Source organism: Castanea sativa, chromosome 7 (genome assembly GCF_040712315.1).
Source record: "Castanea sativa cultivar Marrone di Chiusa Pesio chromosome 7, ASM4071231v1".
NCBI lineage: Eukaryota > Viridiplantae > Streptophyta > Magnoliopsida > Fagales > Fagaceae > Castanea > Castanea sativa.
This window is the reverse complement of record NC_134019.1, coordinates 22876686-22899227: the sequence shown is the minus strand read 5'-3', so window position 1 is coordinate 22899227 and position 22542 is coordinate 22876686. Positions and strand designations below refer to the sequence as shown.

General features: G+C 34.3%; 1 protein-coding gene across 2 annotated transcripts; it reads right to left on the bottom strand.

The window, feature by feature from the left end:
* Positions 1 to 9832: 9832 nt before the first annotated feature.
* On the bottom strand, positions 9833 to 22006 carry LOC142605386 (putative sphingolipid transporter spinster homolog 2). Of its 2 annotated transcripts, none has more exons than XM_075776850.1 (16): positions 21663 to 22006; positions 20521 to 20652; positions 19994 to 20095; positions 17849 to 17953; positions 17160 to 17235; positions 16002 to 16076; positions 15670 to 15772; positions 15410 to 15469; positions 14617 to 14698; positions 14374 to 14471; positions 14100 to 14176; positions 13799 to 13912; positions 13236 to 13355; positions 11464 to 11592; positions 10644 to 10722; positions 9833 to 10086 (listed from the first exon to the last, which is right to left on the bottom strand). In XM_075776850.1, exons 1-16 carry the CDS (start codon positions 21800 to 21802, stop codon positions 9971 to 9973), a joined length of 1608 nt encoding a protein of 535 aa, XP_075632965.1. In that variant the 5' UTR covers positions 21803 to 22006; the 3' UTR covers positions 9833 to 9970. The 2 variants fall into 2 exon arrangements, with proteins under 2 accessions (XP_075632965.1, XP_075632966.1); XM_075776851.1 differs by having other exon boundaries at positions 14617 to 14692; positions 21663 to 21947.
* Between the last annotated feature and the right edge of the window lie 536 nt (positions 22007 to 22542).

The following is a 22542-nucleotide window of genomic DNA, read 5'->3' as shown; positions in this document are numbered from 1 at the left end:
GTTATCGACCTACAAAAAAAAATGTTTTACAATTTCCTTTTACAAGTTTTTAAATTTTGAATTGTTATATGGTAGTTCAATATGAGTATTTATTGCCATTATGGGTAATTATGATCACTTTATTTTGTTAAGTTTGTCTAATATTTTATTTTTATTTAATGCAATTGTTATTATCTATTTTTTTATATAAAAATATTTTAAACTAAATGAATAAACTTAACTCATTGGCTTTGTATTAATTATTGATGCACATAACCACACTCATTCATACTTATATAATACACCACATATCTACTTAACCAATCAAATCTTTAACAATCACTAACTTTACAATTTTTTTTCTTGAATTTTTTTGACTTTATAATAAAAAGTTATTATAACGTAATAACAATACACATACATGCAACAAAACAAACCATCTTTATTTCTGAATTACTAAATTATATAAAATTATATTATATTTAGGGTCATGTTATCAATGCTCTTAAAAAAATTGTTATATTTTTCATAAAAGTAGTGTCAAGTGGTAATGTCTCTTATGGTTGTATAAGATATCTGAAATTCAATCTCTGCCTATACCAAAAACTGATTGTTGTCTTGGTCTGATAATAAAGAGCAATTATCAGGAGCGGACGACATAAGTTGAAACTCTCTAAAAAAAAAAAAATAAATAAAACATTTCTCTTATATTTAACTATACACACAAACTTCCCCATTACATTATTATTTACTCAAATAACATTACATTATTATTTACTCAAATAACATTATAACAAAAAGTAATAAATACAATTAATATTAAACATTAAACACATATGTACACATATAACATAAATTTATAATAAAAAATGACAATTAAAATTACAGACTCTTACTTCTACTCTTAGAATTAGAAATACTAGAATAAGGGTGTATAAAATTTACGCGAAGGTGATCAAAAATAATATTTTTAAGAATAAATTAAAGTGTTAAACTAACCCAAAAAATAAATTGAAGTATGGGGATTCATTTGAACCACCTGAACAATGTTTAGCGTCGCCCCTGATTATAAACTGCATATGTTTAAGGCTTTAAGCTACGTGCTCTCTAATTGCTACCATTCAATTGAATATACAACTTGCTATTCGCGGTTAATGGTAAAATAGGAAAACCGTTGCAAATTTTGCTTGTAACCTTGACATTAGCAGCTAGGTAATAAATGTGAAATTCATGAACAAAAGTTTCTGTCACCAGATCTAATATACAGACCATTCACTGTACATAAAACAGTCAAACAAACACACCTCCACAACACATAATTAAGCCTTTTTTTTTTCTGGTTAAAAGTAATGTAATTCAGCTCGACCAGCAACTGAGTTCAAGAGCATCCTGAAACCTCTTCTCCAACGCAGAAGAAGGATCAACAATGCCATGCTTTTGCTTTTCATCTGATGTTGCTTTGCAGATGGAATTCACTACCGAAACCCACCTCACAGGCCCAAAAAAAGTTGCAGGTGGCGATGGAGGAGCAAAAGATGGTGGGGATTTTGGTTTGTCGTGAAGACACAGTATTAGCATTGCCGCTGTGGGCGCCATTGATTTGACTTACTAAGCTGAAATGAATATATATGACATAAAAATGCCATGTATCCTAACTCCTATATATATATATATATACACACACACACGAGAGAGAGAGAGAGAGAGAGAGAGAGAGAGGTTAAACCAGCAAACAATCTGTGGGTTTTGGTTTTGTTGGTTTTAGGAGGTTGCTCAGCTGCGTTCAAAGACGATAATAACCTTGGGCATAGGATGAGACTATTGGCTAAAACAGTGGGTCATTTGGGTTCAAGTTTGACTTTTTATAAGTTGAACCATATCAAAATTGTGACACCACATTACGGTAGTACTACTTGGTTGAGTGAACTTGATTATAGCTCTTTGCCGTTTTGGGGAATTGCCTGTTGTTTTGTTTTGGGGAAGTACAGCTTGACTTTGTCGTACGCTGACACGCGTGAGTCCACAGTTTTTCAACTGAAACTTGTTGCGGCCACCCTTTACCCGAAATTATCATGTCCACGCTATTATATGCAAACGTGATATTATCCGATAGTTTTTATTCTGTATTCTTTTACTGGTTAGAGCATCCACAACGTATAGGTCAAATGGCAAATGTAAAGCCCATTTCCCATTTAGCTCCAAAACCATCACTCCATTGAATATTGTAAAAGCTAAGAATTGTAAATATTTATACAATCCGGCTACAGTGTCATTCTAAATATAGAATGCACTGTAGCTTAATGGTAAATACAAATAATATTATTTAATTCTCTCTCTCTTCTTTTTTATTAAAAAATTCCATGACTTTCTCTCTCTCTCTCTCTCTCTCTCTCTCTACAGACCCAAAACCCATAGCCACGGCCACCACACCACGGCAAGCCACCACACCACCGCAGATCGGCCTCTTGCTACCATTCGCCTTTTCGCGCAACTTCTCCTGATTCTTCTCTTCACCTTCTTCCCAATCGTCTTCTTCCAATTCAAAATCAACAATTACGGTATCGCCGGAATCTCCAGCTTTCTCTTTGTCGAGCCTTCCATGGAAATTTGGGCTTCTTCATCTTTGTTCTCTTCCATCGCCGTTTCTTCAATAATTTCAGTATCTTGATGGGTCTGAGTTTGCCGTGGGTCTGAGTGGCGATTGGGTGTGCTCGCCGTGGGTCCAAGTTTGCCGGCGTAAATCTGGGATTTGCTCACCGTGGGTTTACCGCCATGGGTTTGAGATTTGCTTGCCGTAGGTTTGCACTTGCTCACCGTGGGTCTGTCTTTTTTTTTTTTTTTTGGTGGTGGGTTTTGTTCACAGTGATGCTCATCAGTGGTGGTGGTGGTGCAATGGGTTATGGTTAAGGTTTGTGTTCACGGTGGTTGCTGGGTATGTGGCATGGGTTGGTTTCAAGTTCGATGGTTCTTTGTGTTTTGGGTTTCTTGTTTTGATCGGCGAGTGGAATGGGTTTCTTGTTTTGATTTTGGTTTTCTTGTGTTTGATTGGTGAGTGATTTGGGTTTTTCTTGTTTTGATTTTGGACTGAGAAGGTTGACTGAGAAGGTGGACGGTGGTGGTGGTGGTGTGACTGAGAAGGTGAACGGTCGGGGTGGTGTGACTGAGAAGGTTGACAGAGGAAGAGAAACAGAGAACAGAGAGAGAATTGAGAAATATTTTTATACTGTTATTTTTATATTATTTTAATGCGTAGTATGGTAAAATAGAAGTTTGGATGTTGGTGAATTGAAAATTGGTATTGTATAATTGATAAAGTGATTTTTAAGATGGTAAAATAGGATAGAATTAGAAAAAATGAATGCGAATGCTTTTAGAAAGTTCACATATATACATTTACACAAATAATATTATTTTATTAGTCAGGGAGACCTACATCAGACCCACATCAACCGACAATTCAGTGTAAATAATAATTTCTCCTTACGTGTGAAATGTTGATTGGTTCAACTTTTGGACCGGTTTTAGGTCAAACGAGTCTAAGTTTGGAGAAAGTATTTAGCATTATCAAATAATGACACGTCCAAAATCCAATAGATAAGCGATGCCTATACAAAATATAACTAATTAATAATAGTACTAAGAATAACGTTGAAATACAAATAAGGTTATTTTGCACTCATATTATTTAAATTATTGAATTTCGGCTGGTATTACTTTATACTAAATATTTTATAGTTGGCTACTCAAGTCAACGTTAGAAATGATAATAGCTACCGTTATATTGCCGGCTCTGTTAACAATGTCTAAGCAACAAGGCAGCAATGAGAAGAAAATGGATATAAATTGAGCAGAAAATATATTAAACAAGATTTAAGTACAGTAATTAGGTATTATGTCTTAAATTCCTCTTTTAAGGTTCTTTCCTTTTTCCTTTATATCTTTCATTCTTGTCTAGGACACAAAAATGTCCAAGAAAAGACAAAACAATCCACTCTGTAAGCTTATTAAAAAAAAAAAAAACCACTCCATTTAAAAACGTGGAAAAGGGGTGCTGTGGAATTCATGCTTTCTATTTGAAAGCCCTTGGCTTTTGATTTTGGAAGGTAGAAGAGTTTTTTGGACTTTTTGGTCTTGCTCATTTTGGCAATGAGCCTTCCTAGAGTTTTTTTTATTTTTTTTATTATTTTTTTTATTATTTTTTTTAATATGATAAAATTTTAACTAATTCATAATAATTGATTGCTCTTATTATTAGGTTATGATAATTGTTCACGCATAAAATCTTTATTAGTTAAGTTAACTGAGAGTAATTCTTAGGTACTCTCGAAGTATAGAGAATGGTGCTCCCTCCTCTCACATTCATGGTGAGGTCCGCTCATTAAATTCATGGTGAGGTCCATTATGAATGTGAGAAGAGGGAGCACCATTTCTCTGTGTTCCCGAGAGTACCTAAGAATTTTCTGTTAAGTGAAATCACTTGATTCAAATGTGTGTTTGACAATGTTTTAATTTATCATTAATAACTCAAGAAAATTAAGTGCTTAATTAAATTGATCATTTATTTATTTTCATTATTTTTAGAAGGATTTATTTATTTTCATTTTGAAGTGGTTTCATCCTATGGGTAATCCTTTTTGTCTACCGTATGAGCAACACTGCCCATGACTATTTACATTGTTGTGATTATCCTTAAATATGTTAATCACTCGATGTCACTACCATTACTATCATCACGTTCAATCAAACGATTGTGTTATTGTCACCATTGTTAACAATTGTCATTATCATTAATAAGTTGTTGATTGCTACTCATTAGCCATACTTTTTTTTTTTTTGGATACATCAATAATTGGGTTAAGTAGATTTAAATTTTTATGTCATCGTTAAGAATACTAGAAGCAGGAGAGGCTTGATGCATTTGGGGATCTAAGGCAAAAAATGGATTGAGGCCTTTTTTATATTTAAATGACATTTAAAAAAAAAATTTAGATATTACTTAAAATTCTATTATTGTTTTATATGCAAAATTACTAATTAATATGAACCACAAAGAATTTTTTTTTTGAGAAAATCTATAGACAAAAAATTGACAATTTATTACACCTATTGATGTGACAGATGTTAAGGTACAAATTTTTTGGCCCTAATTTCTTTAGCCCACTCACAAAATACTCACACAAGCCCAAGAATTATTTTGAAGCCCACATAAATATCTCCCACATATTACTTGAATATTCCCCATATTATTGGGCTCCCACAAATATTTCCTACATATATAAGCCCCACAAATTATCTTGGGCCTTCTCACAAATATTACCCATTATATTCCACATATTATTCAACTTGAGTTTTCACAAAAATGCCCATCACCTTGCTAACAATGTTGGGTCACAAAATTATACTTCTTACACAAAAAAGCCCGAATCATTTAACTTGTGGGCAAGACACAAAAAGCCCAACAAACCCTTTTTCTAAGCCCGTTGCTACACGGCACCTCTAAGCCCGTTGCTACACGGTATCTTACAAAGCTCGTTGCTACACGGCACCTCTAAGTCCGTTGCTACACAGCACCTTTACTAAGTCCGTTGCTACACGGCAATATGTTTACAAAATCTCAAACTATTTTACAAAAGCCCAAATACTAATTTGACACTATTTTACAAAGCCCAAATACTAATTTGGCAAACCATTTTAAAAAGCCCAAATACTAATTTGACACTATTTCTAAAAGCCCAATATCATTTGGCACTATTTCATGAAGCTCAATATTATTTTGGCAACTATTCCTAAAAGCCCAATATCATTTTGGCAAAAGCCCAATATTATTTTGGCAACTATTCACAAAAGCCCAATATTATTTGGCAACTATTTCGTCTATTTCCTAAAGCCCAAATATCATTTGGCAACTATTTCAACTATTTCCTAAAACCCAAATATTATTTGGCAATTATTTCCTAAAGCTGAAATATTATTTTGGCAAACTATTCACAAAAGCCCAATATTATTTTGGCAACTATTCATAAAAGTCCAATATTATTTGGCAACTATTTCGTCTATTTCCTAAAGCCCAAATATTATTTGGCAACTAATTCATAAAGCCCAATAATATTTTTGGCAAATATTTCAACTATTTCTAAAAGCCCAAATATTATATTTGGCACATACTTAAAAGGCCTAAATATTATCTTAACAATTATTTCACATATACCAAATCCCTTACTCATGGGAAATATAAGTATTTATCCTCCAAGAAAATACTTCTCTTACAAAGTTTATAAAAGCCCATGAGTGTCATCCATGACAAAATTCTTCATTTTGTAGGAACAATCAGGCCCAAAGCAGCCCTAACGTAAGGCCCAGCTAGACCAGCCCAGCCCATGCTCAAGTTCTAGCAGTTGAAGCTCACGTGAGCTAATTAGCCAAAACCCAGCACAGGTCAATAGCTGAAGCCCACTGCTGTCAGGTTTCAGCTTGTCCCATCGGGTCAGAACAGGACACATGTCCATCAGGGATCGAACCCTTCCTCCACACGCTGAAATATCATCATTTATTATGTAACATAAAGCTAAAATAGACTTGACATAAAGTTGAAAAGACTTGATACAAAGCTGAAGCACTTTAGCTAGCCATCTCCTCTTTCTTCTCCAACCCATTCAGTCAAACATCAAAGGCAGCCATTAAAGCTCCTGAAGCAAGCTCAAATCAACTCATTTTTCATGCTAAAAAATATGTATTTTCTGGTTTATGGACTAAGCACATGAACCCCTAATGGGGAAACTTAGGGAAATGTGGTTTGGAGGGCACCAAAGGGATCCCAGCAAAGTTCCCAGCAAAGGCTCCAAGGTTGACACTTGGCTTGGGGCGATGCAACCTGCCTTTGGGAGCTCTGAATTTAGTAAGCAGCACAACCAAGGTCATTAGCTCAATGCATGCTCTAACCCCATCAGCCAAGACCAATCAGCATTAATGCTAAGTCAGAATCCTAGCTAATATTACTAAAAAATAGCAAGAGTCTTACAAGAAGTCAAGCTTACCATTCTTAGCTAAAATTCTAAGAACGAATCTCTAAGGATTTTCTGAAGATTGGGGAAGGTTTAACAAAAGTTATTTGCCAATTGCCCCCTAAATCTCAACTATAAATAAAACCCTCAATTAATGCCCCAAGGAGGGGGGAACAAGAAGAGACCAAGAAACACATATACATAAAGAAACTCTCACAAAAACCCTTCTGTTTCAGCTTCTCAAAATCCCAGCAAAGTTCTCTCATTCTTAAGCATGGAAACTGAGTTCCCCCACTCCTAGCTTAAAAACACCTCACATACCTCTAGTTAAGAACATACAGCTCCTTCCTTGCAGAAAGTTCCAGCAACCCACTATGTACTCTCACTCACTGCCCACGCTACTCACAAATGGCTCTCACTACTCATTATATATACTACACCCAAGAGCATACTTTGGCACCATAATGATCTTGTTGCACTAGTTGGGATCTCTCTCTCTCTCTCACTTCATCTCACACTAAGCCTTCCTCATTATTTGTTATTATGGAACCCATGATATTTACTTATTTATTTACTATTGATGGTTATGATGTAACTGTTACCATATAATTTTTTCCTCATATTGTCGTATTAGAAGATTTTTCTTCAGAGCTAACGGATGATGAGTCCTAAAATATGGATGTTTCCCTCAATCTGTGAAAAAATTTACCAATGAGTTATTTTCTGCAGAAATATTTTTATGGTTGGGTTACTATTTTCTGCAGAAGCACTTTACTGCTGGGTTATTTTCTATAGAAACACTTTACTGCTAGGCTATTTCATACAGTATGCTTTATAACCACACTGACATGTCTGCTGTAGGGATTGTTTATGGGTCATTCTTGTAAGTCCAAACCTAGGCCCAAGGCATAAAAATACAGTAGATTATTTGGATCTTCGCCTATAGCCTTTGGGCCGTGCATTGAGCCCATCGTCGAGTTTCGATTAGGGCCCCCGACCCAACATAAATCTCATTTGTTGGAAAGGAAACTTTTTCGACCCCGACAATAGATTAATATGGTAAGCAAAAAAGTGACATTAATGGTGGACTTAATTGAAAACTAGTAAAATTTTGCCAACTTAATTGTTTTGAAAAATGAGAAGTAGCAATTATTTTTTTTTCCAGAAGTACTGCATTTATAACATTTTCACTACAAATCCTAAGTATTAAGTTGTTACTAATTCTAATTCGAACCAACCACTGATTTTTTTTTTTTTTACCACCAATAACAACTAGTAACAACCTACTCTTTAAGATTTATTGTGAAAGAATTATAAAAAATGTTGCGAACATAACATTTCCTTTTTAATAAAAAATTTATTTTTTTAACAATGAAAGAAAATAACCCAATTTGGAGCCTTAAGCATCTCTTTTGCTTTTACTGTAGCGCTGGCCTAGCCCAGAAGGTACCTGTTGATAGGGATGGCCATACCCATTGGGTAATGGATATCCTACCTTACCCGATCCAAATGTTTTAGATAATACCCAGTTCTTCATCGGTAGAACCTAATTGGGTAGGGTATGGATATTATCCGAATAGTTCGGGTAGGGTATGGATATTATCCATACTTGACCCATATATATATATATATATATATATATATATATATATATATATAAACTCTAACTCTCTCACTTTCACTCACTCTGTCTCTCTCTCTCACTTGAGCCTCCATCCTCACCAGTACCTTGAACTCATCACTCCGATCACCAGCACCATCACTACGGTGGTCTTCTCCATCTCCGAATCGGCGAGCCAGAGCTTCGAATCGTGAAGCAAGGTCTCGCCTTTCACAATCTTCTTGATCGTGAAGGGGATCCAAATTAGGGTCGCAACCACAATGAAGCCCAATTGCCTAGTGGAGAGGAACGGAGGCCGGTGAATCGATCCGACGGTAAGCTTGGTTTTGGCTTGGACGAAATCGACCATCGACTCAGCGAGTTGCGAGAAATTACCCTGGTCCATCTGCTCTGATTGCTTAGGGGACTGGTGCGGAGCGACGAGGCGGATGTGAGGGAGTGCATTGACACCGAAGAGTGCAAAGCTCTACTAAGACTCTTTGAACTTGATGTCACAGAAGAAAAGGTTAGGGGTGCTGGGGCTAAGGTTAGGGTTGTTGGCAATGAAGGATTAGGCAAGGAGAGAGAATTCTTCATGTGTACTTCTTTATTTTATTTTATTTTTTTAATTTTTTATCTAATAAAATTTCAATCTCTATCTCATAAATAAAAAAAAAAAAAAAAAAAGAAAAGAAAAGAAAAGAAAGAAGAAGCACAATAATTTTTTTTTTAAAAAAAATTTATTGATTAGTTTTTTCTTTTTTAAGATAAAACTATTGGTTAGTTTTTAAGTAAAAATGTTTTGGATTTAAAAAAAAAATTAAATGGATTTCAAGTAAGATATAGATATCCATGGATAATAAATCCAGGTAAGATTCGGGTATAGATACTAATGGATATTGATATTCGAGTATCCATGAGCAAACTTTTCGGGTAGGGTATGGGTCAGGTATACCCATACCCTACCCATAGCCACCCCTACCTGTTGAGCGCTACAAGGTTTTTAGCCTCATTCAATTGAAATTGAATCACTACCGCCACAATTATGCCTATTGAAGTGATATTTTTTTCTTCTTTTTTATTTTTTAAAAATACATTGACCGTTAGTTTTTAACTCCAAAACCACTAGAATTCAGGTCAAATGATTTCCCCACAAGTTGACCTGAACGCTGCACTGTGCATGAGTTGTGCAATGTGCACAAATTGTCAATTTTCTTTGATGACAGGGTTCAGCCTCATGAGTTACGAGCAATTAGTAATGAAAAATATTTAAGCAAATCAACTTGCACGTGATTAAATGCAAAACATTATTTACATAAAAGAAAGACATCTCAACCAAAAGTCCATCCTAACTGAAGGAAAAGTAAAAAATAAAAATAAGGAAAATAGCTTAAGATTGAGCTGAAGATTCTTTTCTCTCCGCTGTCTTGCTTTCGAGCAATGGTGTTCTGTTGACTTCATGCTCACTTTCTTCATTAAATCTATCCACACTCTTTAGAAATACTCCTGTAGTAGTACATATTGGTTACATAATTTCATGGGATCCGAAAAGTTTGGCATTATTTGTCTATGTAATTATGATACTTAATTACTATCAAATTCGGGTAGATAAGCTAACTTTTGAATGACTAACAACTGATCAAAGGCTTTGGTATTCGGGGTAGATAAGCTAACTTTGAATGACTAACAACCGATCAAAGGCTTTGGTAATTGGTGTGTGTGTGCGTGTGTGTTTCTGTTTGTGTGCTTCTTGTTTGAGGAGAATGGTGGAATATACTAAATAGTCACCATCCTGAGTTTGGTATGCAAGGACCTTTCTATAGAATCATAAAACAGGACAAACACCCACAGATTATTCTTATTCATGCAAATGTCCGGAACTCTTTTCTAGTAACCTATAGATTGCCACGTACAACATCAGCCTAGCCCGCCCACTATTTAATTGCAGAATTTACTGCAACATCATTGCCCTCACTAAAATGCTGTCTACTAAATGAATTGCCAACTTGAATTTTTCTTTGTAGGAAAAGGAAGAAAATAGAGAAGGGGAGAATAGAACTTACCAATGAACCAAATCCCAGCCGCTGGGAACAAAATCGATGTTAGAATAAGAGCGGTCTCCCTCCAGTTGTGAATATGATCCTGCATGATTATTACAAAGTAAGGCCAGTAAAATGACAGTCTACTATCAGGACTTCAATATCATAAGACCTTGATAAAGTGAACTCTACCAGGAAGAATGCAGTAAGCAAATAACATATAAGGAGAATATGTAACACAATCTCTGTTTGAATGACAATGGAACACACTGAAACTTTAAAAAGGAAATTCCCTGTTGTGTTTAAAATTTTATGATAATCATGATAAATGCAGCCTTTAAACTATTTGAGCATGAGATTCAAAAAGAAAGTTGACAATTCATTCTTAGTAGACACCAGAAATTGTCCAGCATGATTGTTGTGGCAAATTTGGAACAAGAGGATAGGAGGACATTTGAAATTGGAATCTAATTTTGTAGGTCTTCTTTTAACTGGTTGTCCTTGGACTGTGATAGACCATTAAATACAGGTGATTTCGTAGAATCATTGTACTCTTGAATTAGTAGGGGAATTTTGTCACTAATGTAATCTATAAGAACACATAATTGGCTATTATCCAGACGGGACTAAACTGCTAATATTTATTTGATTACCCTTTTGCCTGCATTTTCTTAATTTTTAATTGAAAATAACACTTCTATATTGACCAGAAAACTACAACACTCTGAACTGGCATCAGTAATATCCACACTTGATACCAGTAAAAGGGAAATTGTGAGTCCCTAGGGTCTCAACAAAATACCAATCTCCAACATTTTCATAGGCACAATCAAAGAAGGCAAACCTGGAGAACTCCAACAAGAGGTGAGGACGGAACATCTCCAAAGAGGTGAGTTGCAACAGTACACATAGCCATTGACAGTGGCCTCAAACTTGGATTCACACAATGGAGACATACAAAGTTCACAGGTCCCTGCAATAAAAAAGATAGTGTTCCTGTAGAGTGAGCATTCTGAATTCCTGGCTTATTCTTTTTTCCTTCTTCTTTTGGGTGCCAAAAAGTGCCACAAAAGAAAATTGTATACAATAAGGCGTTTCAGGTTGTATACAAAGAGATATAATGAAAATTTCATCTAAATCAGATGTACTTTCAAATTTAATACTTCCATGTTGCATACCAAATCAATTCGTCTGGACAAATATCATTAAGTTACCAATATAGGTTAATTTTTCAAGGTAAAAAGAAAAATCGCTCACAATAGTTATGACAGGAAATGTCAAAACAATTTTAAAACAGAAAACCTATATATCCCTCAAAAGTACATTAATGTAGATGCAAAATACATGGTATATCTGTCATAGCATATGCCCTCAACTCTAGGTCAAATTTTTAGCAGCCTCACCTGTATGATCAAATAAATTGTACATTGATCATAGGATTAAAGAAATCAGACGAAAGGTAATGTTGAGGAAAGTTACATTTGGGTTGACCCCCAAACAATATATAATATAGTCAGAGAGTATCAGAGTACTCTGATTCTAGATTAGAAGGGAGAGACATTACAGTTTGCCATTTTAAGTTCAGTATTCTAGGAATATCATGAGGGAGTGGCGTTACATTGGTCGTTAAAGTTAAGGAAATTTTGCTTATAGGTTGACGAAAGGAGAAAAAACTAGATGAATGTTATGGCACCATGTGGATGTTCAATTTCACTCTTAGAGCATATTAACTCATCGTGTAATTATTTTATGAGAAACATCTTATATTACATTGTTACCACTTACAATGATGCATCATAACCATAAGTGAAAAGTTACATCTTAATTATGACAAAGACTTGCTTGATGTAGCGTATATACTGAACATAATTCAACTGAAAAGCAGTTACATTTTCTTCTTCTTTTATCTTTTCCTTTTCCACCTTTTGATTCATTGCTTTTTTTTTTTTTTTTTTTTTGAGCATTAGATTTTCTTATCCATCCATCTCATAAAGGACAAAGAAGAAGTGAAGAGTTGGGGAGGCCACCTCTTTCAGTGAAAGTCCAAAAAGGACAAACAAATTACCTAAGCAGCAATTTAGAAAACAATTGTTGGCAACTTTGAGCATTGAGGATGAGTAAATCAAATTTACATGTACCAAAGAAGCATGACACACCCATCATTACAGTATCCTTTTGCAGGATAATGTGTATCAACATTGAACAATTTCAGATAGACTAAAGCTCAATAATCTAAATTACCAATTAGCCAGAAGCATGACACAGCCATCATTACAATATCCTTTTGCAGGATAATGCGTATCAACATTGAACAATTTCAGATAGACTAAAGCTCAATAACCTAAATTACCAATTAACAGCAGGCACAGGTGAAGCATTACATAAGATCACTAACGAATACGTAAGTTTGTTGAGGGTTTAGCTTAGGAACTACATGCTTAAGAGCTCAGCTAAAGAATCAATATTAAAAGTAAATTACAAGCAGATCGTATAGTCTGAATGTTCATAAGATGCATTTAATTTTACTTCCTATCAATGACAATAAAATAGCAGCATAGCCCAATTTCAATGGCGCAACCAAACAATAACAAATCTATATTGCATCGAGGAAAATACCTGAGTAGCAAAGACGAGAAATTCACCAACTGCAAAAAAAGCTAGGAAAAGATACATGCTCTTGAAACAAAAGGCACCAAAGCAAAACGCTGCTCCAATAAATGTTGTCATTGAAAGAAGCTGAAAAAAGTTAAAAAGGTAAGTGGCAAAGGCAAGGTGAAATTTTTTTGGCATGACGACTGTATATAAAGACTAGGAATATTTGAATTGTATAAGGCCATCCTGGAGGTTTTCTTAATTCCTGAAAGTTATCTGTACAGTAAGTGATATAGTATTATATCCAGTCAGACTTCACTGGATCAGACTTGAAAATATACTAACAAAAAAGAAATAAGTGACATAAATCTTATTTCAAGACAAGCCAATTAAATTCACAGCATGCTCAACTGTTATAAGCTTCTGTACTATGCAAATAAAATTGCCTCATGAAAAATATTTGATTATCTCGCTCTTCTATGCATGACAGTGACAGCCTAACAAGAAGAAAATAATGCACTAATCTTAAAGAAAAGTATCAAGGAAGGCAATCCTAGATCATTTTCTCTAAACTCAACAAAACCTACCTTAAAAGCATTCGGAATGGTGTTAGTCATAAAATCAAGAACAAAGCCTCCAGTAATCGTGCCCAATATTCCACAAACAACTGTAATCCCTCCAAATATCATATCTGCATTGCTCTGCAAAAATTCACGATTATATCCAGTGCATCAAGATCATCAAATTGTATCTAGGTACTATATTGTTTATAATTAAAAATTATATCTTATTTATACCAATTATGTGAAGTAAAATGAAAGTACCATTAAACAAGGTTGTAATGAATGATCTAAAATTAAAGATATCAGATCAAGGGCAAGAACTTACCATGTTATATATATTTTTACCAGCCTTAGGCCCCCAATATGAGTATGCTCCTATGACGAAGTTGTATGCTACATAACCTAAGGGTCATTCGGTGTCAAGAGAATTAGCATTTAAGGAGTGAGGAAAACAACATGTATAATGAATCAGTAAATTCAAAAGATCCCAAAATAAAATGACGACTTGCAGGCATGATTAACATTTCAGGATAACACGCTGAATCGAAAGAAAGTAGCAACATATGAAAGAAGGTAGGTAAAGCAGGTGAGAAAAATACCTAGAACGTTAGTGACATAAACCTTATCAAGCAAGAGCACTTTCATGTCTTTCATAAATCTTACAAATTGATTTGAACTTTTAATTGCACCTTTCACTCTGCCATAAAATAAGATCCAAGAAAAAAAAAATCAAAATATATTCACATATATAGGCAGGTGTCCTACACTCTTTACGGATAGTATATTAACCACGTTCAAAAATAAATAACACATCTAATAAGCTGAAGGATGAGGCTCCTCACTTGGCAGGTTTATACTTCTTCTTATCTCCAAAATCTTCTTTCGTAGATGCTGCTCCACCATTGCCAATTTCAACCTCTGTATCTATGCATTGAGAATCAAAATTTAATTATTACAGCTGATGAAGAGAACTACCCTATATTAGAAACTAATCAACAGAGCAGATAACTGATATAATTGTGTATAAGATATATTATCAATAATTTTAACTAGAAAAGAACCAAGGACTAGGTAAAGGAATGACATGAAAACGTCAAAATTTAGATCTCTTTTTCTTTTTTTTTAAACCATATTTTATGCCCTTCTGTATCTAAAAGTAGTTTATCATGGTTGAACTTTGCTATGCTAAGTGGAGTAAGTAGCTTAATACACCAAATCATTCCTTTTCAAATCCAGGACACAGAATCCATAAATTAACCAGCATCACTTCTTCAAGCTACTAGCTTCAAAAGAAATCTGGATTTCCTTACCAATGAAGCAATCCTTTCTTATGGTGAAGATGAGATTCAGACTAGCATAAATTTCATCATAAAAATTCTTTAATTACAAATTGTTCTTGAAGCTTAAGGTACCATGATAATCAGTAAAATCCTAAATTAAGACGTTTTATGCAACTATGATCACATTAAAACCTTGATGTTAATCATTGATGCATGCTCCATCTATATTGTACAGTTGGAATATTATCAGTTGTAAGATGTTCTACATCTATTGAATGAAGCATATAACAGATACGTAAAATATTAAAGCAGACAGTACATAATTCCAATTTGTTAAAATCATAATATGCAGTACCTTCTGAGGCAGCTGTCTCTACTTGTGTAAGTGCTTTTTTAGATTCAGCTGGAGCAAAGCCTGGATCACAAATTGCTTAGAATCACAACGAAAATGCTGGCAGGATGACAGGTAAATACATAACGAACATGCAACTTTGGCCAATGAGCTCTAGCTCAACTGACACCTTCTCCCCTTGCAAGCACTAGGTGGAGGGTGTGGTCATGAATTCAAAATCCACTGGGTGCATATCAAAAAAGAAAAGAAAAAAGAACACGCACCTTTCAACGTAAGAGGCTTCATAATAAAGCCTAGAACAACAAAAGGAAACATCAAAATTGCCTCTCCACAGAATGCATAACGCCAATTGAAATGATCTCCAACCTATATTTAAAAAGAGGAATTATATGTTCAATCTGATAACATCGGGGCAAGCAATATAAAGTTAATAGGAACGAGTGAGAAATGGAAATCAGAACATAAATTATAGCAGTAGCTGGAAAATGGTCTCAAATGCAGACAAAGTTATTACAATTTTACAATTACATATTAATTGAGATCATATGTGACCAAATAGACCTCAGTCATATAGCAATTGAGTAAACAGACTTACCAATCCTCCATAAATATAGCCAATTGCATATCCAGTTGGTATACACATGTAAAATATTCCAAGCCACGCCGTTTTCTGATACAAATACAGGCTATAAGACAGGATTCAAGCAGATCAAAAGTAAAACACAACAGAATTATTACACCAAATAGAAGATTCATAGCTAAGGGTAAAAGGACACAAACAATTAGTCAAGCCTGAGATTATATCCAAAAGCTAGTGACATTTTGAAAAAGTGAGGTTACAAGAAACATTACCATTTCCATAGATTAAAGAATAATACATTACTAGATCTACATTAAAAAGAGGATATACAAGCCCTCTTACGTAATATTAAATGGCAGCCCGAAATTCCACCAAAACATCTAACTCCCGTGGCAGACCTAATCATCTGCAAGCACTCCGCTCTAAAGGAGAAAGGAATCTTAGAGATCCCCTGAAGTAAATGAGAATAACCAAGGGCCTAACTTGCTATTTCTAGCCCCTAACAAAAATATACTTGTCTTCTTTTGATGACAACATTTTTTTTTTTGTCTGACTATTCCTCTGGTGACAAAATAAAGCATCTGGATATAAGAATCTTGCCCCAAACATTCAAAAAGGGAAAGAAAAGTTCTTATAATTCGATCGTGTCTAGATCCCACTGGCTTCTACAAGACCTATGAAAGCAACAACATTGGTGATTTAAGCACAAAGAGAAGATTTCCTATCCCATCCATGTTCCAAGCTCATAATCAGAATTGACAACTCTAACAAACATTTAAATATTTAGCGCATCAAAGTCTAGACTGAAAGTGGGCACTGAGCTTTGGTTCAAATGGTACTACTTCCAAGAATGGGTGAAGGGTGTAGTCATGGGTTCAAAACCCAATGGGTGCATGCGTAACTTACTAATAAATGAAAAGGTCCAAACTGAAAGAGCAGCAAAATTTCAGATGGTAGATGAAATATAACATGATCTAACCAAAGATGCTAAAGGGAACTGGAGAACATGAAATTTTTAGAATGCTTGCACATGGTGCTTTGACCTTGATATGCCATAGAATCATTTCATCCAAACAATTGAGGAACTTAATTAGTACAGTAGACAGCAGTCACAGCACACATCATACAAATTCAAAATTCCAATCATAGACAAAAGAGAGCAAAAAAAGAAACCTGAGCAGCTGGGGCTCTATCATCAATGAAGGGGGCTGCAAGACTTATAAATGATGCCTCACCAACACCAACTAGCCTACAAAAGTATAAAATAAAAAATAAAAAAAAAGAAGAAGAAGAAGAAGAAGAAGCATTACAGTGACTCATAAACTATATTAATTCATGTGTTACAAAACCTTACTACTTAAGTAACCAAAGAACTTCAAGGAAAAAAATATATAATATGAGTTGAAACACACGCACATGCACAAACACAGACATATGAATGTGTTCAATAGCTAGGGCATGATTATCAATCACTGATGCTGTAACACTTATAAATGATGTAGGGATGGCAAAATGTCCCCACTCAGTCCTGAGCCAACCAACACTGCCCCATCCTCTGTGGGGTTTCCCCACCCTGACAGGGAACGGCCAGGGGCAGATTTTTCCTATCCCTCCACCCTGCCCCACCCTGAAGTGTGCGTCTAAATATAGAATAAAATATAATTTCCTCATCAACAACAACTAGCTTACCCAAAAATAATAATAATAAAGCAACTCATAAAACCATATTAATTCATGCATCACAATATCCCTAACTACTTACGTAACCATAGAACTACAAGGAAAATATATAAGATGCATTGAAAGAAAAACATATGCACGCACACAAGAACATGTACATAGCCTACGAGTAAGCCACTTACATGCGAGCGATTGTAATGGACCAGAAACTCCATGAAGCAGCAGAACCAATTACACCAATAGTCCAAACTGAAAGTCCTACTCCAATAAGCCGAAATGGATTGACACTGCAAAATATCATTAAAAAAAATTAAGGACTCATACAGAAATAAATTAATGAGGGCAACCACGAATCAAACCTTTGGAAGATAAAAACAAACTTAGAGCTGAAAAAAAAAAGCTTTCTCTCTCCTAAATCATGATAGATAAATGTGACAAAGCTATGAAGTAGTAACTAGGAAGCATTGAGACTTCAAACTAGTAGCCATATCTGTTTCAGACATGAATCTGATACAGATGCTCTCGGATACAGCAAGATACTTCTTTAACTTTTTTTTATTTTTCTTTTTCTCTCACTCACTCACTTTCTCTCTTTGAAATCAATAGCTCTTTAGTTAGCTTTATTTTGTTGTTTTTATAAGTAAAAATGTTATTGAGTTAGGAAAAGAGGTTGACACACAGGATGTGTACAATCCCATTTCAAATACAAATCACAGAGAGAAGACACTGAAAAATCAACAGAAGACATCAAAGGAATGCCACCTTGTGCACTCATCCGATCGTACAAGAACCGCAAAATATGCTCTTTGATTACAAAGGTAGGACATTCAACTCCATCAAAGACCCTCTTGTTTCTTTCATACCACAAAATTCCACATGATGCAAAGAGGCATGGCTCTCCAGATATTTTTAAAGCCTTCAAGCATTTGTTGGTTATCTTTTAAACTAAAAATTCGCATAATATCTATTCAAAACTATTTATTTACAAATTATTAGAATATTGGTTAAGTGAATAAATTCACCATTTTCCATCAGCTTAAGCTTTTATGATTAGTGATAGTTTAACACATATTAATAAATTAAAATATCCATGCCACATTGTATTCTTAATTTTCAAGAATTGACAAATAGTTGTCCATTTATATTGTCTATGTATCTCATATCCGTATCAACAACCACAAAAACCAAAAGGAAACTCAATTGATTGCATGGAAGTCTGAACTTACAATCCAAGTCCCATAAACTTAAATGAATTTATACTGCATGTAATACATGATCTGAGAAGATGCCAAAAAAAAAAACTTCTTCTCTTTCTTCAACCATAGTAGATTAACATGGCAAAGCACAATGTAGAATAGTAAAAATGAATTCCACAACAAGTTCAAAAAATATTTCTGACTCAATTATATATTTAGACTTGTCAATTTCAAGGATTCAAATGTGAAGAAGGATGAACAGGAACCTAGGCATAAAAACATAGATTTCCTTATATTCGAGTTTAAAGCCTCTTTCCAATTTTGAAATATTATTTTTATGCATAAGAACTTATAATAAGCATCATTGGATGAACTACAATTTTTAGGGTAAGTATCAAGGCAATAAGATCCTTCCCTGCCCCAAAAGTTTAATGTATTTTAACAATATCTGCACAAGTAGCATGCTGATAATGAATGCCACAATCTCTCATGATCAAATTCCACATAAATTAGTATTCTATCATATTGACCCTAAGGCTCCTCTATCAAATGGCAAAGCTAGATAATAGGAGTACTGCCAACAACAAATGGTTGAATTACATTGACAGAACTGATTATGAAGATGACACTGGGAATATGTTTTTCTAAAAATTATGTTCTTAGGAACTCATGACTTTCCACAAATTTAAAACTTCACCACAAACTTCCTGTATAACAGATTTTGCAAACAGTTTCATGAATAGTCAGATCATTTAATCTATATGGCAAATTTGGTATTTGCATATTAATGATAAGATCTTCTCTTGGTGATGTTTGGTAAACTTAAAAGAAAGCATTGGACAAGATAAATTGATGATAAATAGAATAACATAAAAGTGGAACACAAAACAAAGAATTTAATTGGCAGCCATGGCAAATAAGAAAGATGCATGGAAATATAGAATCAATTCTTATATGCACCTTATAATCAGCAAAGTACCTCCCCCCTTCCCCCTTTCTCCAAAATGGAGGTACATTTTTCATTTATTATTGAATTCTGTTTCTTATCTTGAGTCTTTTTTTCTCCCTTTACCCTTCAATAAACTATAGCAGGATAGGTTGGCAATCAATGCAAAACAAGACGGTTATTACCTCTTTGCTAGTGTTGCAAATATGGGGGAAGCCACAAGAAGTCCAACCATAAAAGCTGATGATATAACTCCATCTTCAAAATTGCTCAAGTTGAACTGCCCCCTGCGTACAATAAGGAATTGAAATTAAGTCCAGGAAATTTAAGCTTCTTGAAAAAGTAAACGTCCCATAATTTAATGCTCAAGCAAATGTCCCATGAATAAGCATAAAAAGTGGATACAACACTCGGGGACAGTCACATCCACCCACCCAACCACATCCAAATAGATACACATGACCTCAATCAGTTAGTCCGCTGGAAGTGGACATTTTTACACCACATGAATGTAGTATGTACACAAATATGAGTAGAGAAGAAGTGAAGTAACAAATAGTATTCTCAACCCCCCACCTTGACCCATAAAAAAAATAAAAATAAATAAAAGATAAGAAGAAAGGGAAAATGAAATAGACTAAAGGTATGTCAAATGCCAGCGAGGAAAGCTCAGTTTCACAGGTTCAAATGAAAAGACCCAAGTTAATCTTACTGTATTCCGGTTCCAGGTGTGCATGAACCACTTTTGTTGCAAGTTCTTTGGCTACCATTCACACCATTACTTGCTATTGCTCCGCGATCCAAGTAATTTATCAAGTTAATCACACAAAAGATAAAAAGTAACCTGCAAAAATGACATAAACAAGTTTATTACATTCTGCTATGAACAACATGAAATAAGGACCATAAAGTTTGAAACTTCAAGAGATTTTCAACCCAAACTCAGAGTTAAATAACAAGTTATAGGCATAGACTCAGACACAAAATACAATAAAGTCATGTAACTTTCCTTTTTTTTTTTGCCGCGCGGGGGGGGGCGGAGGAGTTGCAGGGGGATAATAAGCCAGGGTTACATACATGCCAAGCTTTTATTTGATTGTCTAAATCACCCTGCCTTTCAATATCAAAAACATAATAGCTGTCATTTTGCCACTAACACCTAAGCATCCTCAGCCAAGCTACTGGGGCTGATGAACTAGAAATTAAGTAAACAAGAAGTATCATTTTCCTTTAAATCACTAAATGTTCCATTCTGTAATCTACCGGAATAACTTTTTATCAGAATCAATAATGAATTTTCAGAACACTCTATCATCTTGAAAATGGGACTTCAAAAACCTTAAGAAAATCATCTTTAGTAAAGAAACAAATCAACATGTGCTCCAAGCCATCCATGTCTATGGTAGAAAAGATGCAAAGAAAACACGCATAGGCAAATGTGCAATGAGATATCAAATCATAGACAAATTTTTTGTATTTTAATCGATGCCCAGTGACCAATTTGATCACAGAAGAGTCTGAATTTTAATAACAACCCATATATAAGAATCTAACTGTCCCAACTTACTGTATTGAACGAACTTTCTATTCCTTCAAGGAATATTAAAGATTAAAACATACAAAAATCAAGCAACATAACACTTAAAGTTCAAATTTGAAAATTCTGCACATTGACATTGGCTTCCAGAAACACTAATACAATTGAACCAAACTGACCCAAATGAGCAAATTTTCTCTATTTTCTAAACAACCAATACACAAAGAAAACCCACAACTCTCAATATCAAGAACCGAAAAAAAAGGTCTCTCAAAAAAAAAAAAAAAGTTAACACACACAAAAGCACAAGAAAGTACCTCTTGGGTGTGAACCATGAAGGAGTGGGAGCAGTTTTAGGAGTAGGAGCAGTTTTAGGAGGTTCCAAAACCATGCCTTTCTCATCAGCGCAAGGCTTAGATTCCTTTGCAATTGTTTGTTCTTCTTTCTCCATTGCCATCAAACAATGAAAGAAAGAAGGATTTTACAGTGAACGGTTAAACTTTGATTTTATGAATAGTAGTTTTTGGTTGGGAAAGGTAGAATGGAAAAAGATTTGGTCTTTAAAGACTAGTTTAGCGTCAGCTAACAGCTTCTTCTTGCTGTCAAATGATTGGTACGGAGTGTGTTTATAAAGCAAAGGGTGTCGTTGTGGGTTGGAAATTGGTGTCTTTGAATTTTTGTTCGATTTAAATAAGGAGTCCGAGGAATAGAATAAATTTTTTTTTTTTGGTTGAAATACTTAGTTGTATATCCCAAAACAAACACTAATTCCAGACGGAATATCCTATAAGTTTGTTTAGATATTTTTTAAAGGTTTTCTCAAAAAAAAAAAAAGAAGATATTTTTTAAAGGAATTATTTTCTTGAATGCTCAAGTTATTAAATTTGGTTTTCTCAAAAAAAAAAAAAAGTTATTAAATTTGGTTTAAATTTTAAAATATCATCAATGCCTTGTTATATTATATCACTAAGCCCTGGCCAAATAATACTATTAGCTTTTATTTAAAAAAAAAAATATTAGCTTAAGGGGTTACAAAAGAAAAATCCAGAGTAACAAGTAAATATGGTACCTTATTTGTAGTATATTAGATACAGTACCTTATTTGTAGTTCAGTAGATTTCAAATTAAGTACAAATATTTGGTTAAATTGATTAATAAAATACAAACATGTTTCTTTTTTTAAAAGAAAATTAAATT

Bases quoted from the DNA above. Each gene is read 5' to 3' on its own strand.
- LOC142605386 (XM_075776850.1), bottom strand. From the start codon at position 21,802: ATGGCAATGGAGAAAGAAGAACAAACAATTGCAAAGGAATCTAAGCCT. The intron at 17,954-19,993 runs GTAATAACCGTC...GATATTTTGCAG, and splicing joins TTTGCAACACTAGCAAAGAG to TGTCAATCCATTTCGGCTTA. The intron at 14,177-14,373 runs GTATTTTTCTCA...AATGACCCTTAG, and splicing joins TTATGTCACTAACGTTCTAG to GTTATGTAGCATACAACTTC.